The following is a 21,944-nucleotide window of genomic DNA, read 5'->3' on the forward strand; positions in this document are numbered from 1 at the left end:
CAAAAAAACATTTGGTGAAAGCTGGGATCGAGGTAGTGATCAGGTGCTCTGCCACTGAAGCAATAATTTAATTATATTTAACGTTACGATTTAATTTGAGATTCAAAACCTTACTGCATGCATCGTATTTTCATGCTTGACATCGTGAAGAATCCATCTTAGATCAAGTTAATTGCGACCATAATATACCATATTTATCTAACCGTTTCAGGTGTAAATTCTGTTAAACTTCATTATATTTCACATATTTTTTCTTCCTTTTTGTAAGTTAATCAATAACAAAAAAGTAAGCCATCTATTTTTCAGTTTAACGTCCCGCGTTTTGACCTTTAGAATAAGGGAAACAGTTGATTAAGGCACGTGAATGATTGAGAAATCGGTAGAATGATAATGTTTTGATTCAACTGATTTCTTACCAAATTCCATAACCTTTTAAATTTTCATAATTGTGCAGCTTAACAACCAAATATAGAAAAAAATTGCTATAGTAATAAAATAATTGTTGAATGTCTTTGTTATAATTTATCACCAAAATTTATCATCACCCACCTGTGATATTATGTCCTTTACAGTTAGGTACTAATGGACAGGAATTTGTAAAGCACTTTAGAGGAATCATTGTGCAATATTGGCCACGTGGACAGCGTATGTCTCGGCAACTGCCTTTGTGTTCTGCAACTATAATTACATTTCAGTTTTCAAAATGAGAAATTAGGCAATTCTTAATTGAGTAACTACTGTATCACAAAGAAAAAGGTGAGTATGTTAGTACAGTGAAACCTATACTAACGGACACCTCTATAAAACTGACACCTCCCGTAACGGACACATTTTAATCCCCAAACACTGTAATAGTATAAAACATATTGGCAAACCTCTCTAAAGCGGACACTCTCTAGTACGGACACGGACAGTCTTTTCTGTCTCTTATAGGTATTATTTACCTTCATATTACGGACACTATCTCTAGAAACAAGTTAAAAAGTACAATAAAAATACATTTTTAGTAATTCATACATGTGTCACCAAGGAAGCATTGTGACAACATTTTGCCTCCTCAACTGTCTATTAAAATACGGAGCAACCAGTAGCGTAGCCAGGATGTCTGTTTGGGGGGGGGGGCAAGTGCTGTTATAGGTACATACAGAAACATTACAAACAAAGAAATATATAAACATAAAAATATATAAAAAATTACAAACGTCAAAGTACCAAAGTACATTGTCGGACCTCTTTGGGGGGGCCCTCTGCCCCCCTTTCCTACGCCACTGGGAGCAACCCATACGAAGCGTCTCTGTTTAACAATACTCTGATGTCCTATGCTTGCATTCCATTTTCACCCAATCTGGTTTAGACACAAAAGTGATTGACAGTTGTCCGCCGTTTGTGGTAACACGTTATTCAAGTTTGGTATTTTTTGCCCGTAGGTACGCATATTGTCTCAGAAAAGACACTACTGGGTTACAATTAACCCACAAATTAAAGTGACATATTGAAAATGTATTAAGTAGTGATAAATGTAAAGTGCGGAGAACTATAACATCTTATTTCAATGTTGTACCTCGAACATAGAGTATTGGATGGCGGAGGATAATTCAGGTAGAGTAACATTTTGGTAATATCCGTAAATACATGATTCATGCAAAAATATTTTTTCTAATTGTATATTACCTTGTCTACTCATTTACGTAAGAAAATATTGAAACCTCTGTAAGGCTGACACATCTCTATAGCGGACAATTTTTGATTCCCCACGGCTGTCCGCTTTAGAGAGGTTTCACTGTATTCTAAGGCAGTTACGAAACGGTAACAATCTCTAAACAAACCGCCGAAGAAGCAGGCAACACTTTCGCTATCGATTTGGGTGGAATCAAATGCTTGCAGTTTCTCCGCATGAAGTCGTTGCTGTCGGTAATAAACGTAAATGGTGTAGTGTTGTGTCGCATGATGTCGCTATTGTCGGAAGTGGTCCAGAATTAAAGTTTCCGTTTTATTCCAACAGAGGATATTAACAACAGTCGATACTTAAGTACTTACAAGATTAGAATAACTTAAACAAAATTCCTTCAAATGTTATATTTGAATTGCATGATTTGTAGTTCCGAATTTATTAAAAGATTAGCTTTTTTTTTAATCGGAAATTTTATTACTATATTCTATATCATTCAATAGAATAGCATTGCCAGGTCGAAAAGCAAAATTATCTGTAGATCTACAGTAAAATATCTGCAAAAACCGTAAAATAAATATCTAGGTATATATAGGGTGTCGCAACGCAAAGAACGCAACTTTTGAAATGCCCGATATTTCTGTTCTAGTAAGTTCACAACACTGAATGTTACATTCCATTTTAAAAGTAATGTTCTTTATTGGACCCAGTGGCGTATTTAGGGGGGATTTCTGGCTTAAGCACCCCAAAATCTTACTTACTATAGTAAAGTATATGAAATACCTTGCAGAATTTTCACATTTTGAGACAAAGCCCCCCCGAAACAAAATCGTAAATACGCCACTGATTAGACCCCTCTTATAACTAATGATTATTGTTATTTTCTTCAGCTTTGTGCTACGTCTTCAACACATTAGAGCTATTTAATGGCTAATAATGAAACACAGCAAATTAAATACTTTTTTTTTCTTGCAGCACTCAAAAACACCACAAATCTCAATAAAATACCCAATACTGGTATTCAGATTTTCTATCAATCGGATAGTTTAGCCCTTTGCAAACCCTTGTCGAGTGGGACTACAGAAAAAAGCTCCTCAATGGTGGGACTCGACATTTAATCTTTTTCATTCCAGTTCGATGTTGAATCACGTTCATCTTCTTTTCGTTCGTCCAATGTCGAGTGTTACTTGGTTCATTGCTTTGCTATTTTTCTTTAGTAGTCGACAAGAACAATCATTATTATCTCTCCACTCCCTTGTTTTAATATAAGGCGTTAATGTAATAGATTTTAACGTTCAAAAATAAATCATTATATACCAACGCTGTAATTTGGAATTTTTTTTTCAAACGGTTTCAGACAAACTTGATAAATATAAAAGATCGCAAAGGGACCTTCATGTGACTGTTTCTTATTGAGCTGAGCGAAGCGAAGCTCTTATACTCGGGTTAGCCGTTTGGTTGTCCGCGAACTCCTCCTAGACCGTTTGGCCGATCTCAACCAAACTTAGCACGCTGATAGAGTATGTCGTGCTGAGTGACAACATAGGTCGAAATCAAAAATCCGATGTACCATCGAGGAATAATCACCGAAAAACGCTTCCTCCTAGACCGTTTGGCCGATCTCAACCAAACTTAGCACGCTGATAGAGTATGTCGTGCTGAGTGACAACATAGGTCGAAATCAAAAATCCGATGTACCATCGAGGAATAATCACCGAAAAACGCTTCCTCCTAGACCGTTTGGCCGATCTCAACCAAACTTAGCACGCTGATAGAGTATGTCGTGCTGAGTGAGAACATAGGTCGAAATCAAAAATCCGATGTATCATCGAGGAATAATCACCGAAAAACGCTTCCTGATTACGTAGTTTAAGCTCGCTCAGCTCATTTCATTGCAATCGGGTATATACATTGCATTCCTAGTATATAATAATACAAAGCTAGAAAATAATACAAAAAAATCTATAGATCGCACAAAAAATTCTTAATTTTCGAACTGCTTTTTAAAAATTTGCAGATCTAGACCTGGCAACGCTGCAATACAATTCATTACTGTAGTTCAAAAGATTTTTTTTTTTTTAATCTGAACAATGCGAAATCGGTTGCAAAATTGTTTCTAAAATAACTAGAAAACGCATAAAGAACAAGTCAGAGTCATTTCACAATGTGAAACTCAGGGGCGTCGTTTAGGGAGGGCAGGAGAGGGCAATTGCCCCCCCCCCCAAGAGTTTGAGGAATACATATACTTTAATCGATTGTCTACTAATATACATAGTACAAAACCAGAAAGTCTTATGTCTGTGGTGCTTTTGCCCCCCTCAAGCGAAGTCTGAAATGACGCTCCTGGAGAAACTACGTTAGACTTCCAAACTATGGAAATTCAATGCACAAACTTCAAGTAGTGGATCTATGAAGTACCGGTTGTAATAAATTAATATCAAAGATAGAACTTTTTCGCGGAAGCTAAAGCCGTATCAAAAAGTTATTTACTCGATATTCCTTCCTATTTTTGTTCTATGGCAATAAAAGTTGAAACCGGAAATCGTTAAATTTAACCACTTCCGCTGTGAAATGAAATGAATTTTTTGGGTTTTACGTCCCACGCATATGTAGGATAGGCTAAAGGAGACAGAACTTTCGGTTTGAATAGAGAGTTAAGGAAGAAGATGGAACGTATAGACTGAAATAGTGTGACGTCACATCCTCTTCGTTGCCATGGTGATCGCCATTTTATTTTGTAAACAAAAAGTAGCCTAAATACCTAAAGGACCTTAATGCAGAGCAAAAAAAGTGATGAAATGTTTCGGAATTGCAAATATTAGAGTAAATAAAATATTACATTTACTTTTAAATATTTCTAATCAATGAAATTAAAAATATTGTAGATACCAATATTGTACGGTTCCATTGTCAGGAGTGGGCATCAGGAGCGTCATTTCAGATTTTGCTTGGGGGGGGGGGCAAGACCCTTAATATAAGTAAAATTTCGCGTTTTTCACTGATTTACTACTATTCAATTAATAATATCTATATAAATCTCCAACTCAGGGGGGAGCAATTGCCCCTCCCTGCCCCCCCCTAAATGATGCCCCTGGTGGGCATGAGAAAAGTTAATGTTGCAATAGAATTAACATTGTTTTAAAGATTTTTTCTTTTTTTTAAAAAAAAATCATATATTTTTAAAATTTTCCTTGTGCCGACAGTTTGTCAATCTGCACGTTAGGCAGTTTATATTGTGTATAATTGTTTCTTAAGGTGGATTACGTGATAATGACGTTTACATTAATTATTTGATTTCTACCTTATCACTTTGAGATGTATCGCTTTTAGAAATAAATTACTCAGATATTAGTCTTTCTTTATGAATTTTCTTGATTTTATTCATAGTTTCTAAATGTATTTTCATATTCTAAATCTGTATCCTTTCTCAACAACTTGATTAGTGGTTAAAACATTTTATAATTGTAAATAATTTTACAGCCATTGTCATTGTTTGTACTAGACTTTAAAGTACACCATTCGCTTCATGCGTTTGTATAGAAAAAAAACATGGCGATCAGCATGGTAACGGAAAGGAAATGACGACATCATTATTTCAGTCTATTCTTGGGATTAATTGCAAAAACGCTTCTCGATATCTCTTTCAGTTTTTGCTCTATGAAAATCAGTATTGAAGCCAGAAGTACTAATAAATTCAACCACGTTATTTTCGAATACCACTCATTCTAGCTTTGGAACTTTTTGTATAAATTAACAGACAAATTCTGACCAAAGCATATATTAACTAACAAATAATTTATAACAATAATAACTATAAGTATAACAATAATAACATATAAGAACTAATAACTAATAAATAACATAAACTTATGAATTGGAATAGCGGACTAAATAACATGATGTATGAAGAAAGATATTGGATAAAACAGAGAAGAAAAAAAGAGGTAAAAACAGGTGTATTGAACAGCGGATGGACAATTAAAAGTTTATGTTTTTCTAAAGTGAAAGTTATTCATACACAGGTGTGCCAATTAAAAGTTTAGCTCTTAAGTGAAAGTTGATCATTAAAAGTTGCATATGTATTAATTAAAAAGGAAAGGACGAATATGATTGGTTCATGGAATTACCTCCTTTCATTTTAAGAAGTATATAAGCTTTAATCTTACAAAATTGTATTTCATAATGTGTCTGATGAAGGCAAAGTTAATTTGCCGAAACTGTAATGCTATTATTTATTAGTTAATATATGCTTTGGTCAGAATTTGTCTGTTACGTTATTTTCGATATAGTATTGCGGGTTGTGATGATATATATATATATAGGGGGGTACAAAGATGTGTCCCAATATTTTGGGAATAGATTCCTTACATGAAAATAAGAAAAAAAGTTCATATTTACCTGTGCTCAAAAGTGGATAGTTTCGGAGTTATAGGGAACCGAAATCGTGAAACAAGTGCACTTTGAATGTTCATAGCTCCTCCTCTACTACTATGGGACCGATCGTAGTCGGGTCAAGACATCACTGAGGAACTAGTGTGTCAAGTACCCAAATATCCATCTTCCAGAACTCCTCCGGTACTTGCACAATCATTTTTAGAGAGGTTGTTTGGGAGTACTTGATCACTCTCCACAATACCTCTGTAAAAAATGGTGTGCAAATACTGGAGCATTCTTCAATATGAATATTTGTATAGTTCACAACCAGTTCCTCAGTGATGTCTTCACCCGACTTCGACAGGTCTCATAGTAGTGGACCTATGAACTTTTAAAGTTCACTTGTTTCACGTTTTCGGCACCCTTATAACTCCAAAACTATCCACTTTTGAGCACAGGTCTACATGAACTTTTTTTTTCTTATTTGAATGTGAGGAATCTCTACCCAAAATTTTGTGATATATTTTTGGAACACCCTATATAATAAAGTATCTGATTTTATGCTTTAATAGTATTGTGTTATTATAAAGTCGTATTTTATTAATATTGCTTAATATTATAAAAACCCTTGACTACTTAGTAAAATTTAACTTTTTAACACGCAAACCCTAAGCTATTTTAAGTATTTATTACTAATAGATACAAAATTTCCGACTTTTTACAGTTTTGAATTACACATTTTAAAGAATAATTTAATTCCCAGATGTTTGGAAAGGATTAGATACTAGTATTGCTGAAGAAATGTTATCTAGAATATAGCTGAAAATACTATATACACACACAAACAAAACAAGTTTCTCTTTGTGTTCGTTTTCAGAACATTAAATATCTATTTAATATAATCTGTGGGAAATTGAAATTCGGAATGAATTTTTTTTATATATATTTAAGCAAGGACACAGAACGGATTTTATACTATTTTTGAAAGTTAGAGTGTTAAACATATACTACGTGCTAAAAATTCTTTTAACTAAGAAACTATAGCTTGAAAGCACTTTAACCCGAATTCAAGTAGTATCTACAGAATTTGTATAGGAAACTTATGGGAAATAATATGAAGCATGGTCCTTAGATCTATTTCAGTTAGCAGTAATCTGTTAGGCGTCTGTAAAGATTACTTAGCAAACATAACTAAACAAAACAACAGTAACCTATACGCTTGAATTACTATGATGTTGATATATTGTTAATTATTAACTTTTGAAATAAATTAAAACAACAAAGGCTATATACAATTAACTTATTGCGTACTAGTGACATCCATGTGGATGTCATGAAAATGTATCCCTTATTAAGGGTCTATTATTCCTGGAGATGATGAAATTCATTAGTGGATGCAAAGCAAGTCTTAGTTTTACTATTTCTCCTTAGATGGCAGTACCTTACTGACAGAAAAGACAAAAAAATGTCTCAATAGATGTCAGGCGTAAGGGAGCATTCAATTACAATATACATGTGTTTGTTTTGACGGTAAACAATAAGCAGCTTCGATATCTATTTTGAGATCGGGAAAGGAAAACCTTTGTCTTTGATCTCCGGTCAGTGTTGTCAACCTGAAGCAGCATATAATCCCTTTAGAGCACCAGAATTTCCCTTTTCCAGTCCAAATGTTCCACAATGCTAATAATTGTTTTTATCAGTAATGTAAATGCTCTCCTCATGCGATGACAATAACTATGCCCTATATAACGGTCTAGATACTCTTTTAGCAGTAAATGAAACAGGTATTACAGCACGCACAAGGGCGCCCATGTTGTGCTTTCAAAGGGGGGGGGCAAGTATAAGCGACTTTTAAATGTAGGTTCAAATTTTGCTGTAATTAATGTAAAAATTCTGGGGATGTTCGATATTCTGAAGTACAATTTTCTCTAAGGGGGGCAAGCGCCCCACCTTACCCCCTGATGAGCGCCCTTGAGCACGCACATAGGAAAATGACACCTGGAACGCAAGGGGTTAAAAGTGCTCATGGGTCGGGCTCCAAGTTTTTAGACTAAAAACTCGAAACACTATATGAAAATTTACGGTACATTTATAGTTATGCTCTTGCCTTTTGTTGAAATATAAGAATTAATTAAACTATAGATAGCCCTCATCAAAAGTAAATAAATGAGAGTAAAATATTTCTATTAGTTGAGTAATGAAACATGAATTTTTAAAATATCGCACGAATGATATTATCATTTGAAGGAAAACCAGAACATTTGCAAATTTGGACAATTCTGAGGGATGTAGTGACGAATACAGATAGAACAAGGGGGCGGGCGGCCCCCAGAGGCTTAACCCTGCACCCCGACTGCTCTCCAGACGTGATGCATTTTAATGTAAGTCAAGTAATATAAAATTATCCTTTTCGATAGACAAAAGGAAATGTCAGCTACTCCGTTTACCCTCCCCCACAAAAAATAAATCTGGCGTCATCACTAGGAACATGATACTGATCCGGCACTATTCTGGAGCCTTACTCATGAGTTACGCTTTCATTTTTTCACATTTTACAAAATATTGCTGCAATTAGTAACGATGAAAAAGAAGTGATTATAAAATTTCAATACGTAACCTAGAAAAATATTACTTGGGTATTTCCAAAAGTTTCCGGCTGACGGCGAAATATTACGTCACGTAATAATTCGTTCATGGTATATAGTGTCATCTATGGAAGAAATAATGCATCGGTTTCAGCTGTCTACTTGCGTCTATTCGTTGGAGACAGTCATTTCAATCAGTTGCATGCATCCTGCATAACAATGCTGCAGTTCACACGACTGTTGTTCGCAAGGCTGCAGTGCTACATCTGAGCTAGCTGTAGGGTGGGTGCAGAGTTTCCTCGAAGTCACAGTCTTTTACTGCAGTCTTGGCAATAACAACCGTATGGACTGTAGCATACGAGCTCAAGCCACAGCGAGTCTTTTGAAATGACTGTCTCAACAAATGATGTAGCTAGACGGTTGAAACTGATTCTTTATTTCACCCATAGATGGCACTATATGCCATGAACGACTTCTTATTATTGGCTCGATATTCCAATGCTGGTCGGAAACTTTTGAAACTACGCTCGTTCTTAAACTCCGTAGGCTTAGAGATGATGAATTGGAGAAGAATAGGGAAGATCTCAAAAGGTATTGAGCAATTTATTTAACATATATATATATATATATATATATATATATATATATATATATATATATATATATCTTATATATAAAAGAGAACGCACAAATCCTTTGTTCCCTCATCACGCTAATACGGCTGAACCAATTTCTTTCATTTTTGGGGGGTTATTAGGATTTGGACCCTAGATGGTTTTTATCATATCACTTTAATTTTTAATTACCAGTGTCTTGAGATAATTGACCATTCAAGTGTCCATAACGTACAAATCCTTTGTTAGTTCATCATAGGTATAAAAATAAACGTATTTATATGCAACCCGCATGACCGTGTCACTCGGTGGGTTAACATAAATGACAGGCGATATAATGTTAACATTTACTGCAATCTACTATGGTTTTTATCATATCACTTGAAAGCGAAAAAGTAAAAATTATCTAAGTAACAAAGTTTATTGCATTCCGGGGTGACCCCAGCGAAGCGGGGTGAACGCTGCTAGTATATATATATATTGCTTAATAGAAAACTGGTCAGTACAATTTAAATATTATTCTTTATTTCTAAAATACGGTACTTTGAAAAAAAAAAGTTCGCACACCACTAAGATTATATCTTTTTTCTTCAACTAATCCAAACTTATTTAAATTCAAACACGTGTACATAACAATATTAAAGTATCAAGAACACGACTTGGACAATCCTTCATGAATACAATATTATTAAGCGGGATTTTATTACGTAATATCATCGTAAAAACATAATGTAGAAGGGTGTCCCCAAACGTATAACGACTGCAAGGTGAAAAGTTGTATTTACATTACTTCTGCCCGTATAATATCTGCAATGCTTTTATCTCTAACAAGGGCACTCATCAGGGTGGGGGGCAAGGTGGGGCGCTCGCCTCCTCTAGAGGAAATTGTACTTTGGAAGATCGAATACCCAATACATTTCTTAGAATAGTTACCGCAAACTTTGAGACTACATTTGAAATGTTGCTTATACTTGCCCCCCTTGGAAACCACAACATGGGCGCCCTTGATCGCTAATGTTATATAGAAATGAACTCTCGGTTTAGCCAATCGTTTTCTATGTTATTACCTTTGTGGCAGTGGTGTCATCAAGAAACTTTGAGGGTAAGTCAAGAATTATCCGCAATTTTGACATAACTCCTCTTATATTTTTCATACTGATTTCTGTCCTTGTTTACTTTATTGTTATGCTGTTGTAATCATGCTATGAAAGTTTAATTCTAATTCCTCCATTTGTCTCCCTTTTGTCGCAGATAGATCATGGCTGCTCCGTTAGACGTTTGCACCAAAGAGGAACCACGAGCACTGATTCGATTTCTGTGACCGGAAGGTGTGTCAGGGGCCGCACTCCATCAAAGACTTTCGGCACAAATACGGGGACCAGTGTCTTGCCGCAGCGGAGTGTCTACGAATGGATTGAAAAATTCAAAACTTGACGCATAAGTGTTACGCACGAGGAAGGAGCCGAATGACCATCTACGGTCACACATAATTACAAATAATTGAGCGTGCACGTCACATGATTCTGTTAGACAGACGAGTAACTGTGGATGAAATGGTACATCGTCTGGAAATTAGTCATGGTTCCTGATACACCTTACGACTACAAAAACTGGATCACTACTCGCTGTTCCTCTTTGGTGCAAACTTCTAATGATGCGGCCATGATCTATCTGCAACAAAAGGAACACAAATGGAAGAATTAGAATCAAACTTTCCTAGTATGACCACAACAGCATAACAATAAAATAAACGAGGACAAAAGTCTGTATCAACAATGTAAGAAAAGTTATGTCAATATTGCGGATAATTTTTCACTTACCCTGGCACTTTTGGTGGTTTCGACTGTATTCCAAGAACGGAAGAAGAATATCAAGAAATGGGCTTTAGATTTGCAACCATCATCCACGATTTATCTGGCCATTTTCAGCTCAATTACCTATTTATCAGGATTGTTTTATTTTTGCCCTCAGACACTCCTTCACACTTCCCCTTTAAAGTAAAATCTTATCAATTTGTCCCTAACAACAATTACAATACAATTTATCGTTATGATGTGAAATCAATATTCTCATAAAGCTAACTTTAATAATGTTATGTTCATAGCTTATTGATTTTAGTGAAATGGAAATTGTTCACTTCTTGATTCTGCATGCCAGTTTTAATATTTTATGGCATAGTTTTTATTAAATACATGACTGGCATGTGATCCACCCAGGAGAAAGAAGTCTGGTGTCAATTAAAAAAAACAGTACTAGTAATTTAAATCAATCTACATTACCTGGGGTATATCCCGGTTGGTTGTAACCAGGTTGCGTATATCCAGGTTGATTATAGCCAGGTTGCGTATATCCTGGTTGATTAAATCCTATTGGTGGATATCCTGGTTGATTCATGCCTGGTTGGTTGACGCCTGGTTGATTAATGCCTGGTTGGTTGATACCTGGTTGTTGTGGATATCCTCCTGGTTGATTAAATCCCGTTTGAGGATAATGTCCTGGTTGATTAAAGCCTGGCTCCGGAGCATTGATACTTCGAGTGTAGTTTCTGCACATTGGCATTGATGGAGGGCAAGGGTAGCTGTAGCATGGGGGCTGTTGCATTACACAATATTGTCCCGGAAGACATCGTTTAGTTTCACAATTTTCTGAAAATAAAATACAATAAAATGAAATAGTTCCATTCATCATTTAACCTATTGTGAAATTAAATTAAGTCTTTAGTTTAATATTTACCGGTTTAGGCTAAAAGAGACGGATTAATTATGAAGGCGAATGGTTATGAAGGTATTAGTGGAGTCAGAAGATGGTAGGAAGTAACACCTAACACATGGATACAATGAGTAAAGCAGTGTTTCTGAAACGTGCTGAATCATTCACTGAATTAGTAGAGAAGAAGGAGGGTGTGCCAGTTTTTCCCGCTGTTATTGAGAAAAGGGCTCTAAGTTAGGATTTTGAAGAGGATTGTGGATTCGGATTATGGACATCGCGTATGAAAGAACTGAATACTAATGACTACACCGTACTGACTCGAAAATACGTCGCACCTTGAACTTCAAGGGAGATAAGATACAAAAGAGAATACTCGAATTCCTTGAAATTTGCAGGGAGCAAGCGGGAAAAGGGTTAATTATTTTCTTTTATCATGTAATGTGTATCTAGTATCTGGAAAATAATCTATATTTCACAATACGTCATACATAATGTGATGTTGGATGCTAGAAAAACTAGTATATTATAGGCAGCATAGGATATAGCTAAATTTCATAAAAGTATTTTTTGTAAGATCACGAGTTTAAGCCACCACTTTCCACGGTTGAAATTTGAGTAAAAGATTGTTTCAGTAAGAGCTTATGTTTGGGCCAATACGATATTTTCATTTACATCGGAAAGAAGATCTTTGACGTTTTTATTCAAACAGCCATAGGGATAATCAATAGCCAACTGTAATACCTGAATCCAATAAGAGAAGTGATTATCTTAGATGACCGTTTCCCAACCGGTGTGCCGCGACACACTGATGTGCCGCGAATGGGTCCCTGGTGTGCCGCGAGGAACTCGAAACAAAATTATTAATTCTATAGCAGAAGTATTAAATCTAGTGGTAAAAATGGTTAATTACATAAAAACAAGGCCTCTTAAAACAAGATTATTTTCAAATATATGTTCTGCAATGGATTCTGAATACACTCAGTTGCTTATTTACACAGAAGTGAGGTGGTTGTCTCGTGGCCTTGTATTGTCAAGATTTTATGCACTTTAAGAACAACTTCTTCTATTCTTTCTATCAGAAGAAAGTGAATATGTTGATCTTTTTAGTGATGATTCTTGGTGTACTGAATTTGCTTTTCTTGCCGACATATTCCAAACCCTGAATGCGTTGATCAAAAGCATGCAGAAAAAAAAAAAAACTAAAATACCATAACCTCAAGTGACAAAATTTGTTCATTTAGAAATAAACTCTCAATTTGGGAGGACATAATTAGAAAACAAAGCAAATGTGATATGTTTGAGCTTACGAAGTGCTGTAAAATTGACACAAACCTCTCAACACTCATTTCAGACACATTCTCTTTGTTGTGTACCAATGTTGAGAAATATTTTTCTACGCTTTAATTGACTTCATTTGACTAGGTGAAGGACACCTTTGCGCCTTCTGTCCTACAGTCAGTAGAATTAAATGTCCGGGAAGAAAGTGAATTGGTCGATGTGAGGAATGACCAAGGTTTGAAGCTTCACAGTAAGACATGGCATCATTCTTGATTTCTCTCCGGAGAGAACATCCAGCTATTTCTACAAAGGCTGTGAAAGTTCTCATTCCCTTTTCTGCATACTACTTAAGGAAGCAGGATCTTCTGCAATGAATACAGTCAAGTGTAAGAACAAGTCACAAATGTTAACTCCGGAACACGATACGAGAGTATGTTTATCAACTACGTATCTGTTCACAATTGAAGAAGATTATGAAAGATCATCAAGCTCAAGTTGCACATTAATTTTGCTTTGTGGGGCCGTGGTGGCTCAGTGGTAGAGCGTTCACCTCTGGTGCTTGGGGTCCCGGGTTCGATCCCAGCCCCCGCCAAGTGAACTTTGTGGTGGACAAACACCGTGTGCGTGGGTTTTCTCGGGGTTCTCCCGTTTCCTCCCACTTTCTTCATTCCACCATTTCATTCATTACTCATCATCACCGTCTCCTTTAGCCTAACCGGCATAACCGTGGGACGTAAAACTTAAAGATTTCATTTTTTTTTTAAATTTTGCTTTGTGCATCAACTTGTTTTACTTATTTTTGAAACATTGTAAACTTCATATATCATTATTAAACAATTGTAACCTTCAATAGATATGATTGAAAAATTGTAACATTACTAATATTATTGAACAATTTTAAGTTTCATATAATATTTATAAATGTAACGTATATTAATTACGTTAATAAATTATAAGTTTATACAAAAGTTTCATACTGTGTTACTTTTCTGTATATTTTTAATGTTGAATAAAAGTATTTGTTATCATTGTTGTGATCAGTGTTTCTTCTTTATTGTGGCAGTTTATTTCGTAACTTGAAATTTTAAAATATCATTCAATCCTTTCGACAAACCAACATTCATATAAGTTACCTACATTTGTTTTAAAAGTGCAAAAGTTTTTTTTTTTTTTTTTTTTTTTTTTGTTCGTTCGTTATTTAGTGATATTCCTTCTTAGTGAAAGGTTGGATACAGTTTTCGAAAAAGCAAATGTATTTTTTAAAAAAGTCCTATGTTCCATTGCAGTTGTTTTCTATTTTTAAATTAGAATGAAAAATAAACATAATGATTTACCACGGGAGAAAAACAGTGATCGAGCTTGCATCTGTTTGAGAAAAAGATCAGTAATCACAGATAAAAATTACCACGGTATTTCATATTTACAAATAATAATAATAATAATAATAATAATAATAATAATAATAATAATAATAATAATAATATTTGAGTGTGCCGCGAGAATTTGTTATATTCTTAGTGTGCCGCAAGTTGAAAAAGGTTGGGAAACGCTGCCTTAGAGCAAAATACGTTCCGCATGTCTATCATTATTCTCAAGTTAATTTCTCAAAATGTTCTGCCGCGTTTATCTAAATTCTCTTCAACATTGCTCTCTAAAGGATTGTTCTCTATGTTTCAAAACGCTGATGGATTTTTCGGTTAGAGGAAAATGAAGACAAAGCTCAGGAATGAAAATTTAAAGACAGAATTGCTTTAGTGATAGTAAATATTATGTTCTATAAAAAGAAACTTATCAAAAGCTACTACGAGTAATGTAAAATTACAGATTATGTTTGAACGTGTAACCAAAAACAGACATAAGTAAAGAATTTATTTTTGTGTTCTCATATCGAAGTATTTTCAGATATTTTATATATGTATAATCATACATAATAAAAATAACAAAATAAAATAAAAAGTAATAACACTACATCTTTTTAATTTTGTTGCTAAAGAGAAAAAGGTCGTATTTAATAAATGAATTAATAACACTTACCTGGAAATGGATAACTTGTGATATAGCTAACTCCAATAACAAAAATGGATACAATAATTAGGACATTCAATCCCATGATGATAGCCTGTAAAAAACAGTTAAACAATCAACTGATCTGTGTTACTCATTATTCCTAATAATCCTTATTGTTATTTTTTAGATATTCTGATATAATACAAGAAAAATAACATTTTAAATGACGCTGTAGCATTCTTAGTTTCTAATAATAAATACGGTATTGTAAGTTTTCGTTTAAGATATAGATTTGAAATCTGCAAAAACCTGACGTACTGGGAAATATAATTTTGTTGGATTGGCCACACTGTTAACCTGTTGGTATCATAGGGTATATCAAACAATGTTCCGCTGCCGATATTTGCATGCTACAAAATTTCAGCGTTTTACCTATTAGTTTCAACGTTACAATAACTTATTGAGTTAAATAGTCCACCCTGTATAGTCGTCGGTTTATAACTTCGTGGGGCAACCATTTTATTTATTTATTTTTTTTTTAAATATGAATGCATTAATTAATTATTTTAGGCATTTTACAGCTTAATTATGAAATATGTGTTTTTATCTTTTGTTTCCTGTACACTTTGAATAATATGTTGTCAGTGAAAAATTCTTTATACACTTTTTTTTATTATGAAAACATAATAGTACATTATGTAAAACTTTCGTTGTTCTGTGCATTGCAGTGAAACATTCCCAAAAGAGCGATGTACTGCATGCATTGTTCGGGTTAATAAACGGAAAGAAAACCGAGGGATTGCCACGCGCTCTTCACATCTAGGTCAGGGTGCTCTTGAGGAATGAAACAAAAAGCATTGGGTACTGGTGAAGTTCAATGCCACGGCCACAACTAAGTTATTGTTATTAGAAGATAGAGTACAGGAGGGAGAGCCTCGAAGGCCGTTTAAGACACTAGAATGTATTTCCGATATAAAAGTTTATTTCTCAAGTTTTGCTAGTATTATCATTATTATTATTATTTATTAATTTATTAGAGAAAATGCCGTTAAAATATTTAGTTACAAAAAAAAAAAAAAAAAAACGAAGCCGTATTGCAGATGAGGAACATTCTACAACACGGGGAGGAGGCTCTTTTAGAACCTGATAAACAGACAGCTTTTTAAACGGACGTCGCTGACACGGGGACGAGGGGGACGCGTCCCCCCAATATTTTGAAGTACAAAATATTCAATATTTTATTCTAATTTAATTTATTTATTAACGACAGAATATGATATAAATAATAATAATTATATTTATTTGGAATATAATATTCAGGCTGTGAAACGAATGTAATCGGGTTCTTGATATACCTTAGGGTAGGGTGACCAAATCGTCAACTAAAAAACACGGGACACTTTTTATTTCTGAATAGGTTGCTCCTCTAAATATAATTTTTTTAGCCTCTCCTCTTTCTCTCTCTCTCTTTGTATCTCTCACAAAAAAGGGTAAATTTACACTTTTAACTATTCAAAAGGTTTTGAAATTAATTAGATAACAAGTAGGCCTAACTATCAGCAGCTAACAAAAAATGAAATATTTGAAAACATTACTAAAAATATATGAGCGTTCAAATCTGTCACCGACAGGATTTATAATTATCTCTCAGCATCGAATTCCAACTCCTTTTATTTGCATCTTCTTACTTTTAAACATTGTTTCACTTATAACTAGTTTCCTTTTTACTTTCACTTTTATAGTTCTGTACCTTTGTTCCCCTTTCGTAGGGTGTTACACCTTACTAGTTACTCAAATCACGGAAATTGTGTACTGTACTGATGACAGTGTCTCAATCTTCCACCGCCCAAAACAGAGAGTGAAACCAGGTTACATTTGTTCTTTATAAGACTTTCAGCCCATTGCACTGTCGTCTGCGGATTTGGGAGGCTTAGGAGGGAAAACAGTGCAGCGACCACATCCAATATCGAAAACGTCGTAATGACGTTGTTGAGTAATTAGACATATTCCAATCTAATCACATAACTTAGAAAATAATAATATAAATTAGGAAATTTTAGCGATTCGAAAGATTTTTTTGTACCCAATGTACGTAAATACGGGACATTTTGGCGTTCCGAGAGAATTTTTCGGGACACCAGGAATGGTAGTGAACAAACGGGACAATCCCGTTTTTACGGGACGTTTGGTCACCCTACCTTAGGGTGTCCGTGAAGGTAAGCAGAAAGGTAACAAATAGAATCGAAGTTAATTACTGGTTGGGCTATGTAGTACCATTTAAATCACTTTCTTTGATGTCCCCTCCAAATTTTACATACCAGAGACGCCAGTGGCTTCTTACATAGAATAGGTGTTGGCAACTATCACGTTTTAAAAAAAGTAGGGCTGTAGTAAGTTGTTAAAACGAGCAAATTGGGTATAGATCTCGAACTTTTTCCACAGTTCAGCTCAAATGAGTATTATCATAGTATTTCTGTACTCAACTCATTCGTTTTTAAAATGAGGGTTATCATTGATCCCCTCCCTATGCCCCTACTAGCGTTGCCGAGATGAAAAGTCCATTTTTAAATTCGAAGCGGCACGAGAAATACCAGGGGTTTCGTAGGTAACATTAGTTCACAAATGACTTAGATCTCAAACAATGTTTTAGTATTACATGGTTCATAGTGAAGAGCTATGAATTGATGAACCAATTGTATGAACACAATGAAGAATATTTATCGTCTTTTAAAGATACTCAAGTCATTACTCAATATTGCAAGATTCTACACGTCAGGGGGGCGATCGCGGCGATCGCCCCCCCCCCAGAACAAGGAAACTTTCTTATTTTTATATATAAATAAAATCCATCCCGGAGTTTCGAGCTCCTAAAAGTAGCTCTAAGTAGCAGTATTACAACCCACTGACCCCCCCTAGAAGTCCTTCCTGGATCCGCCCCTGCTACACGTGCCATAACACCACGTGCTGGTTGTAATCACACTTCATACGACAACCACGGCTCAGTGGTAAAGAGCTTATCTCTGTTGCGAGGGGTCCCTGGTTCGATCCCCGACCAAGTAAGTTTGTGGTGGACAACATTGTGCTCGTGGGTTTTCTCCGGGTACTCCCGTTTCCTCCCACTTTCTCGTTCCACCAATTCTTCCATAATCACTTACATGCTTTAATCATCATCTCTTTTAGCCTAACAGGCGTAACTGTGGGACGTTAACCTCAAAAGATTTTCAATAGCTAACTTTAATATGCAGTTAATTTGCATATAAGTGTTTCAACGACATTTTTGAATAGACTTGTACTCTTTGACTTGTATCTGATAAATAGTGCATCGATATGTAACCAACATTCGAAGAAAGTAACAAAAACAGAGCTCAAAGTATGTTGACCAACTCTCATAACTGAGAAAAAAGCTTACTGTAAACACTTGAAGCGTGAATTAAGTGAAAGTGTTTGATTTGAGAATGTATGGAAAAATATACAGTAAAAATATGATATGTTCTGTTTCTTTTATTGGTAAATTGTGTTTGTTAGCGGAGAACGAAAAGGACTTGCAGGAAACACTTTCAAACTTGAACGACCAACTGAAAAAAAAAACATGCAAAATGAAGATAAATAAGAAGAAAACCAAAGTGGTAAAGTGCAGAAGAGCAGGACAGGAAGGGACAAACGCATGGCTAGAGAGAGAAAATCGAAGACATTAAGACGTTCCCTGTTTAGGAAGTTTATTATCTTAGGACGGAAGAAGTGAGAAAGACGTAAGTTTCAGAATAGCCCAGGCTAAACAAACATTCAATAGGAAAAGAGGACTATTAACATCAAGAAATGTGTCGTTCAACCTTCGGAAACGATTTATTAAGACTCTGCTAAGAGCGTGGCGCTTTACGAATCAGAGACGTGGACAGTAAAGAAAATCTGAAATATCCAAGCTGGAAGCATTTAAAATGTGGTGTTGGTGCAGAATGCTGCACATATCATAGACCGAAAGGAAAAGGAATGAAGACATACAAAAGGAAACTAACGAAGGACGATAGGTCATGAAGATAATAGGAAAAAGAAGAAACAGTATGCTTGCCAGTCTTATTCAGCACTACGATTGGATCACTGTTTGATAGAGGGGAAAGCAGAAGGAAAACCAGGAAGAGGAAGGCCAAGGATAGAATATCTAGATGCAATCACGAAGAAGAGACCTTATCAAAGTATAAAATAGCTCTCCGAAGGGAGAGAAAAGTTGCCTACCAACCTATGGTTGAGGTGAACAAGAAGATATAAATCTAGTCATGATTTTATGGAAATTTAGATTCTATGTCTTATTTGTGGTGTCGCCTGTTGCCAACACTGCCAACTTGCGTGTTTTTGTCCAGTTCCACAGAAATACTCACGTGTTATACACCACAAAACCGAACTTTCATGCACATCAAAAACATTATCCTCATAAATTCTCCTAAAGAAACAGAAATACTTACATAAATAAATACTAGATCCTTCGACGTTGAATAATTTCAAACAGTTCTTATTCTTAAAAACTTTGTAATGTACTCCACGAGACGGTTCAACTGAAAATGCACTCAGGTGTTTGGAACCTATGCTCATGTGTATATACTGGGTCTTTTTATTCTGGCAATTAGTATAGAGTTCTGAACAGATTGTGATGTAACCGAATCGTGCTGCCATATTAGCATAATTTCTTTACAAAGATATTTTCAAGGGTGCGCTTCACAATTGTAACTGACTCATAGAAAGTCCTTGCCTCGGAGCATGTTAATTAAGTAAATAATTGACTGTGAGCTTAACTGACTTGTTGTCAATTAGTGTTATTATGAATATTAACTAGTCTCTTTCCTGGATTCGATTAGCTTCTAATTATTCGGGTAAACTATTAATGTTTTGTATTCCTAGAATTAGCTTTATTTGGCTTCAGATTCTTTCAAACCAAAAATAGTTCCTGTAAGTTTTCTGATAATTTATTTGTTTTCTTTTACGTAAATTGCGTTCGAAGAATATTTACACTTTCAGCCTATTATTATTATTATTATTATTATTATTATTATTATTATTATTATTATTATTATTATTATTATTATTATTATTATTATTATTATTATTATTATTATTTATTAAAATACTTCGTTTTTTAATAACAAAGTGAATCCTAGAGATTAAAGATATAGTAAGCTATTATTGTTTGATCAAAAGATCCTGTATATTTCAGTAAAAAAATTTCTTATAGGCCTTATATCTGGAGAACTACAAATAGTGTAGCCAAACCAAAACTATCATCTAACTCAGTATGATGTGCTTATTCTGTAAAACAAAATAAATAAATAAATAAAAACTCGATTTAGGGGCCGTTCAAACATTTTGTAGTCCCTGATCCACAAACTAATTATTGGCAAAGATCTCAACTTTTGATGCACTTTTTTTCTTTCTTTTTTTTTTATCATTTCTAAAATTCTTGGCCGAGATCGCAATCTTTCGATCCTTTTTTTTTTTTTTGGGAAGGGGGAAGGAAGCGAATCATTCCTAAAATTCTTCTTTTCTATTGTGTTTTTCCTGCTATAATCTACAATTTGTAGTGTAATAATTCTCTTTTGTACATGCGTACTAGTCTGCTTGCAGGATTTTTTTTTCCAAGGGGAGGGAGGATCTGACACACAAGGTGTGGTCATAAATACAGACATACACACACTTTGATACACGTGTATGTATTCATAATACTTCATATAAAATAACAGATATTTATACATATTGTGTAACTTTATTGTCTACAGTAAATATACTATGATACTATAATAAAATACTATACTGTGTCAGATTAACCAATCTATTATCTCAAAGAACTGAACATTTTTCGAAAATCTAAAGGCAATTGGCCCAATTGACTTAACTTGCAGATGACCATGTATAGCACCATGTATTTTATATTTATGTATTAATATTAGAAAAATCTACTCGTCGTGACTAACAGTGACGGATCTAGAAGCTAGAAGCCTGAAGGGGGCAAACAGAATCTAGATTATGATATTATATCATGAGTTAACAATTTTTCATGGTTCCTGCAGGAGTTTCCAACTTCACTCTCCCAATGGATATTATGATTAGCTTGAACGTTAACATTGTGAACTTGAAGTATTGAGTTGAGTTAAACGTCCCTTTCAGCAGTGAGGCTATATGAGACGGGACCTACTGATTAACGTCGAATCCGAACCATATGAGCTCCGCCGGGAATCGAACCCGGGTCTCCCACGAAAAAACGCGTACGCTAACCACTTAGCCTACCACTACGCTAACCACTAAACTAATGTTTCAAAAGTTTTACAATAAAGAATAAAATACAACACTTACTATCAACTTTGAAAAATATATAAATGATAGTTTCAATTATTTTTGTCAACCAAAAACTACGGTCTAGGCCCCCGGTCTCAGACTAGACCCGCCACTGGTGACTAGAGCTATTTTAGTGCTTTTTAAAGTTTATTTTATGACTGTTTTTATACATACTATAAATGTTACTATTGTACTTATGTACTGTACTTAACATCGAATTTTATACTTTATACTCGAATTGGGCACATATTTTCTATGTATTTAATTAGGGATGCGCACGAGACGAGTCGAGACAGGATTTTCCTGACAAAATTCGAGTCGAGACATGGCTCTTCCAATAGAGAAATATACATTTTCGAGTCGAGACATCACTTTTACAGCACATTTTCG

At 34.8% G+C, this 21,944-nt stretch overlaps 1 protein-coding gene across 6 annotated transcripts in view; it reads right to left on the minus strand.

Moving 5' to 3' along the window:
• The window catches only part of LOC145691569 (uncharacterized), a 40,278-nt gene that overhangs the window by 6,553 nt on the left and 11,781 nt on the right, over positions 1 to 21,944 (minus strand). For 2 of the 6 annotated variants that reach the window (XM_081766974.1, XM_081766977.1), the window contains exons 1-4: positions 19,694 to 19,810; positions 15,264 to 15,348; positions 11,522 to 11,887; positions 550 to 678 (exon numbers count right to left, since the gene is read on the minus strand). In XM_081766974.1, coding sequence (XP_081623100.1) covers positions 550 to 678; positions 11,522 to 11,887; positions 15,264 to 15,339 — 571 coding nt within the window. In that variant the 5' untranslated portion in view covers positions 15,340 to 15,348; positions 19,694 to 19,810. Of the gene's footprint in view, positions 1 to 549; positions 679 to 11,521; positions 11,888 to 15,263; positions 15,349 to 19,693; positions 19,811 to 21,944 lie in introns of those variants that run through there. The other 4 variants (XM_081766979.1, XM_081766978.1, XM_081766976.1 and 1 more) reach the window with 3 other exon arrangements.

Source organism: Thermobia domestica, chromosome 8 (assembly GCF_964235325.1).
Source record: "Thermobia domestica chromosome 8, izTheDome1.hap1.1, whole genome shotgun sequence".
NCBI lineage: Eukaryota > Metazoa > Arthropoda > Insecta > Zygentoma > Lepismatidae > Thermobia > Thermobia domestica.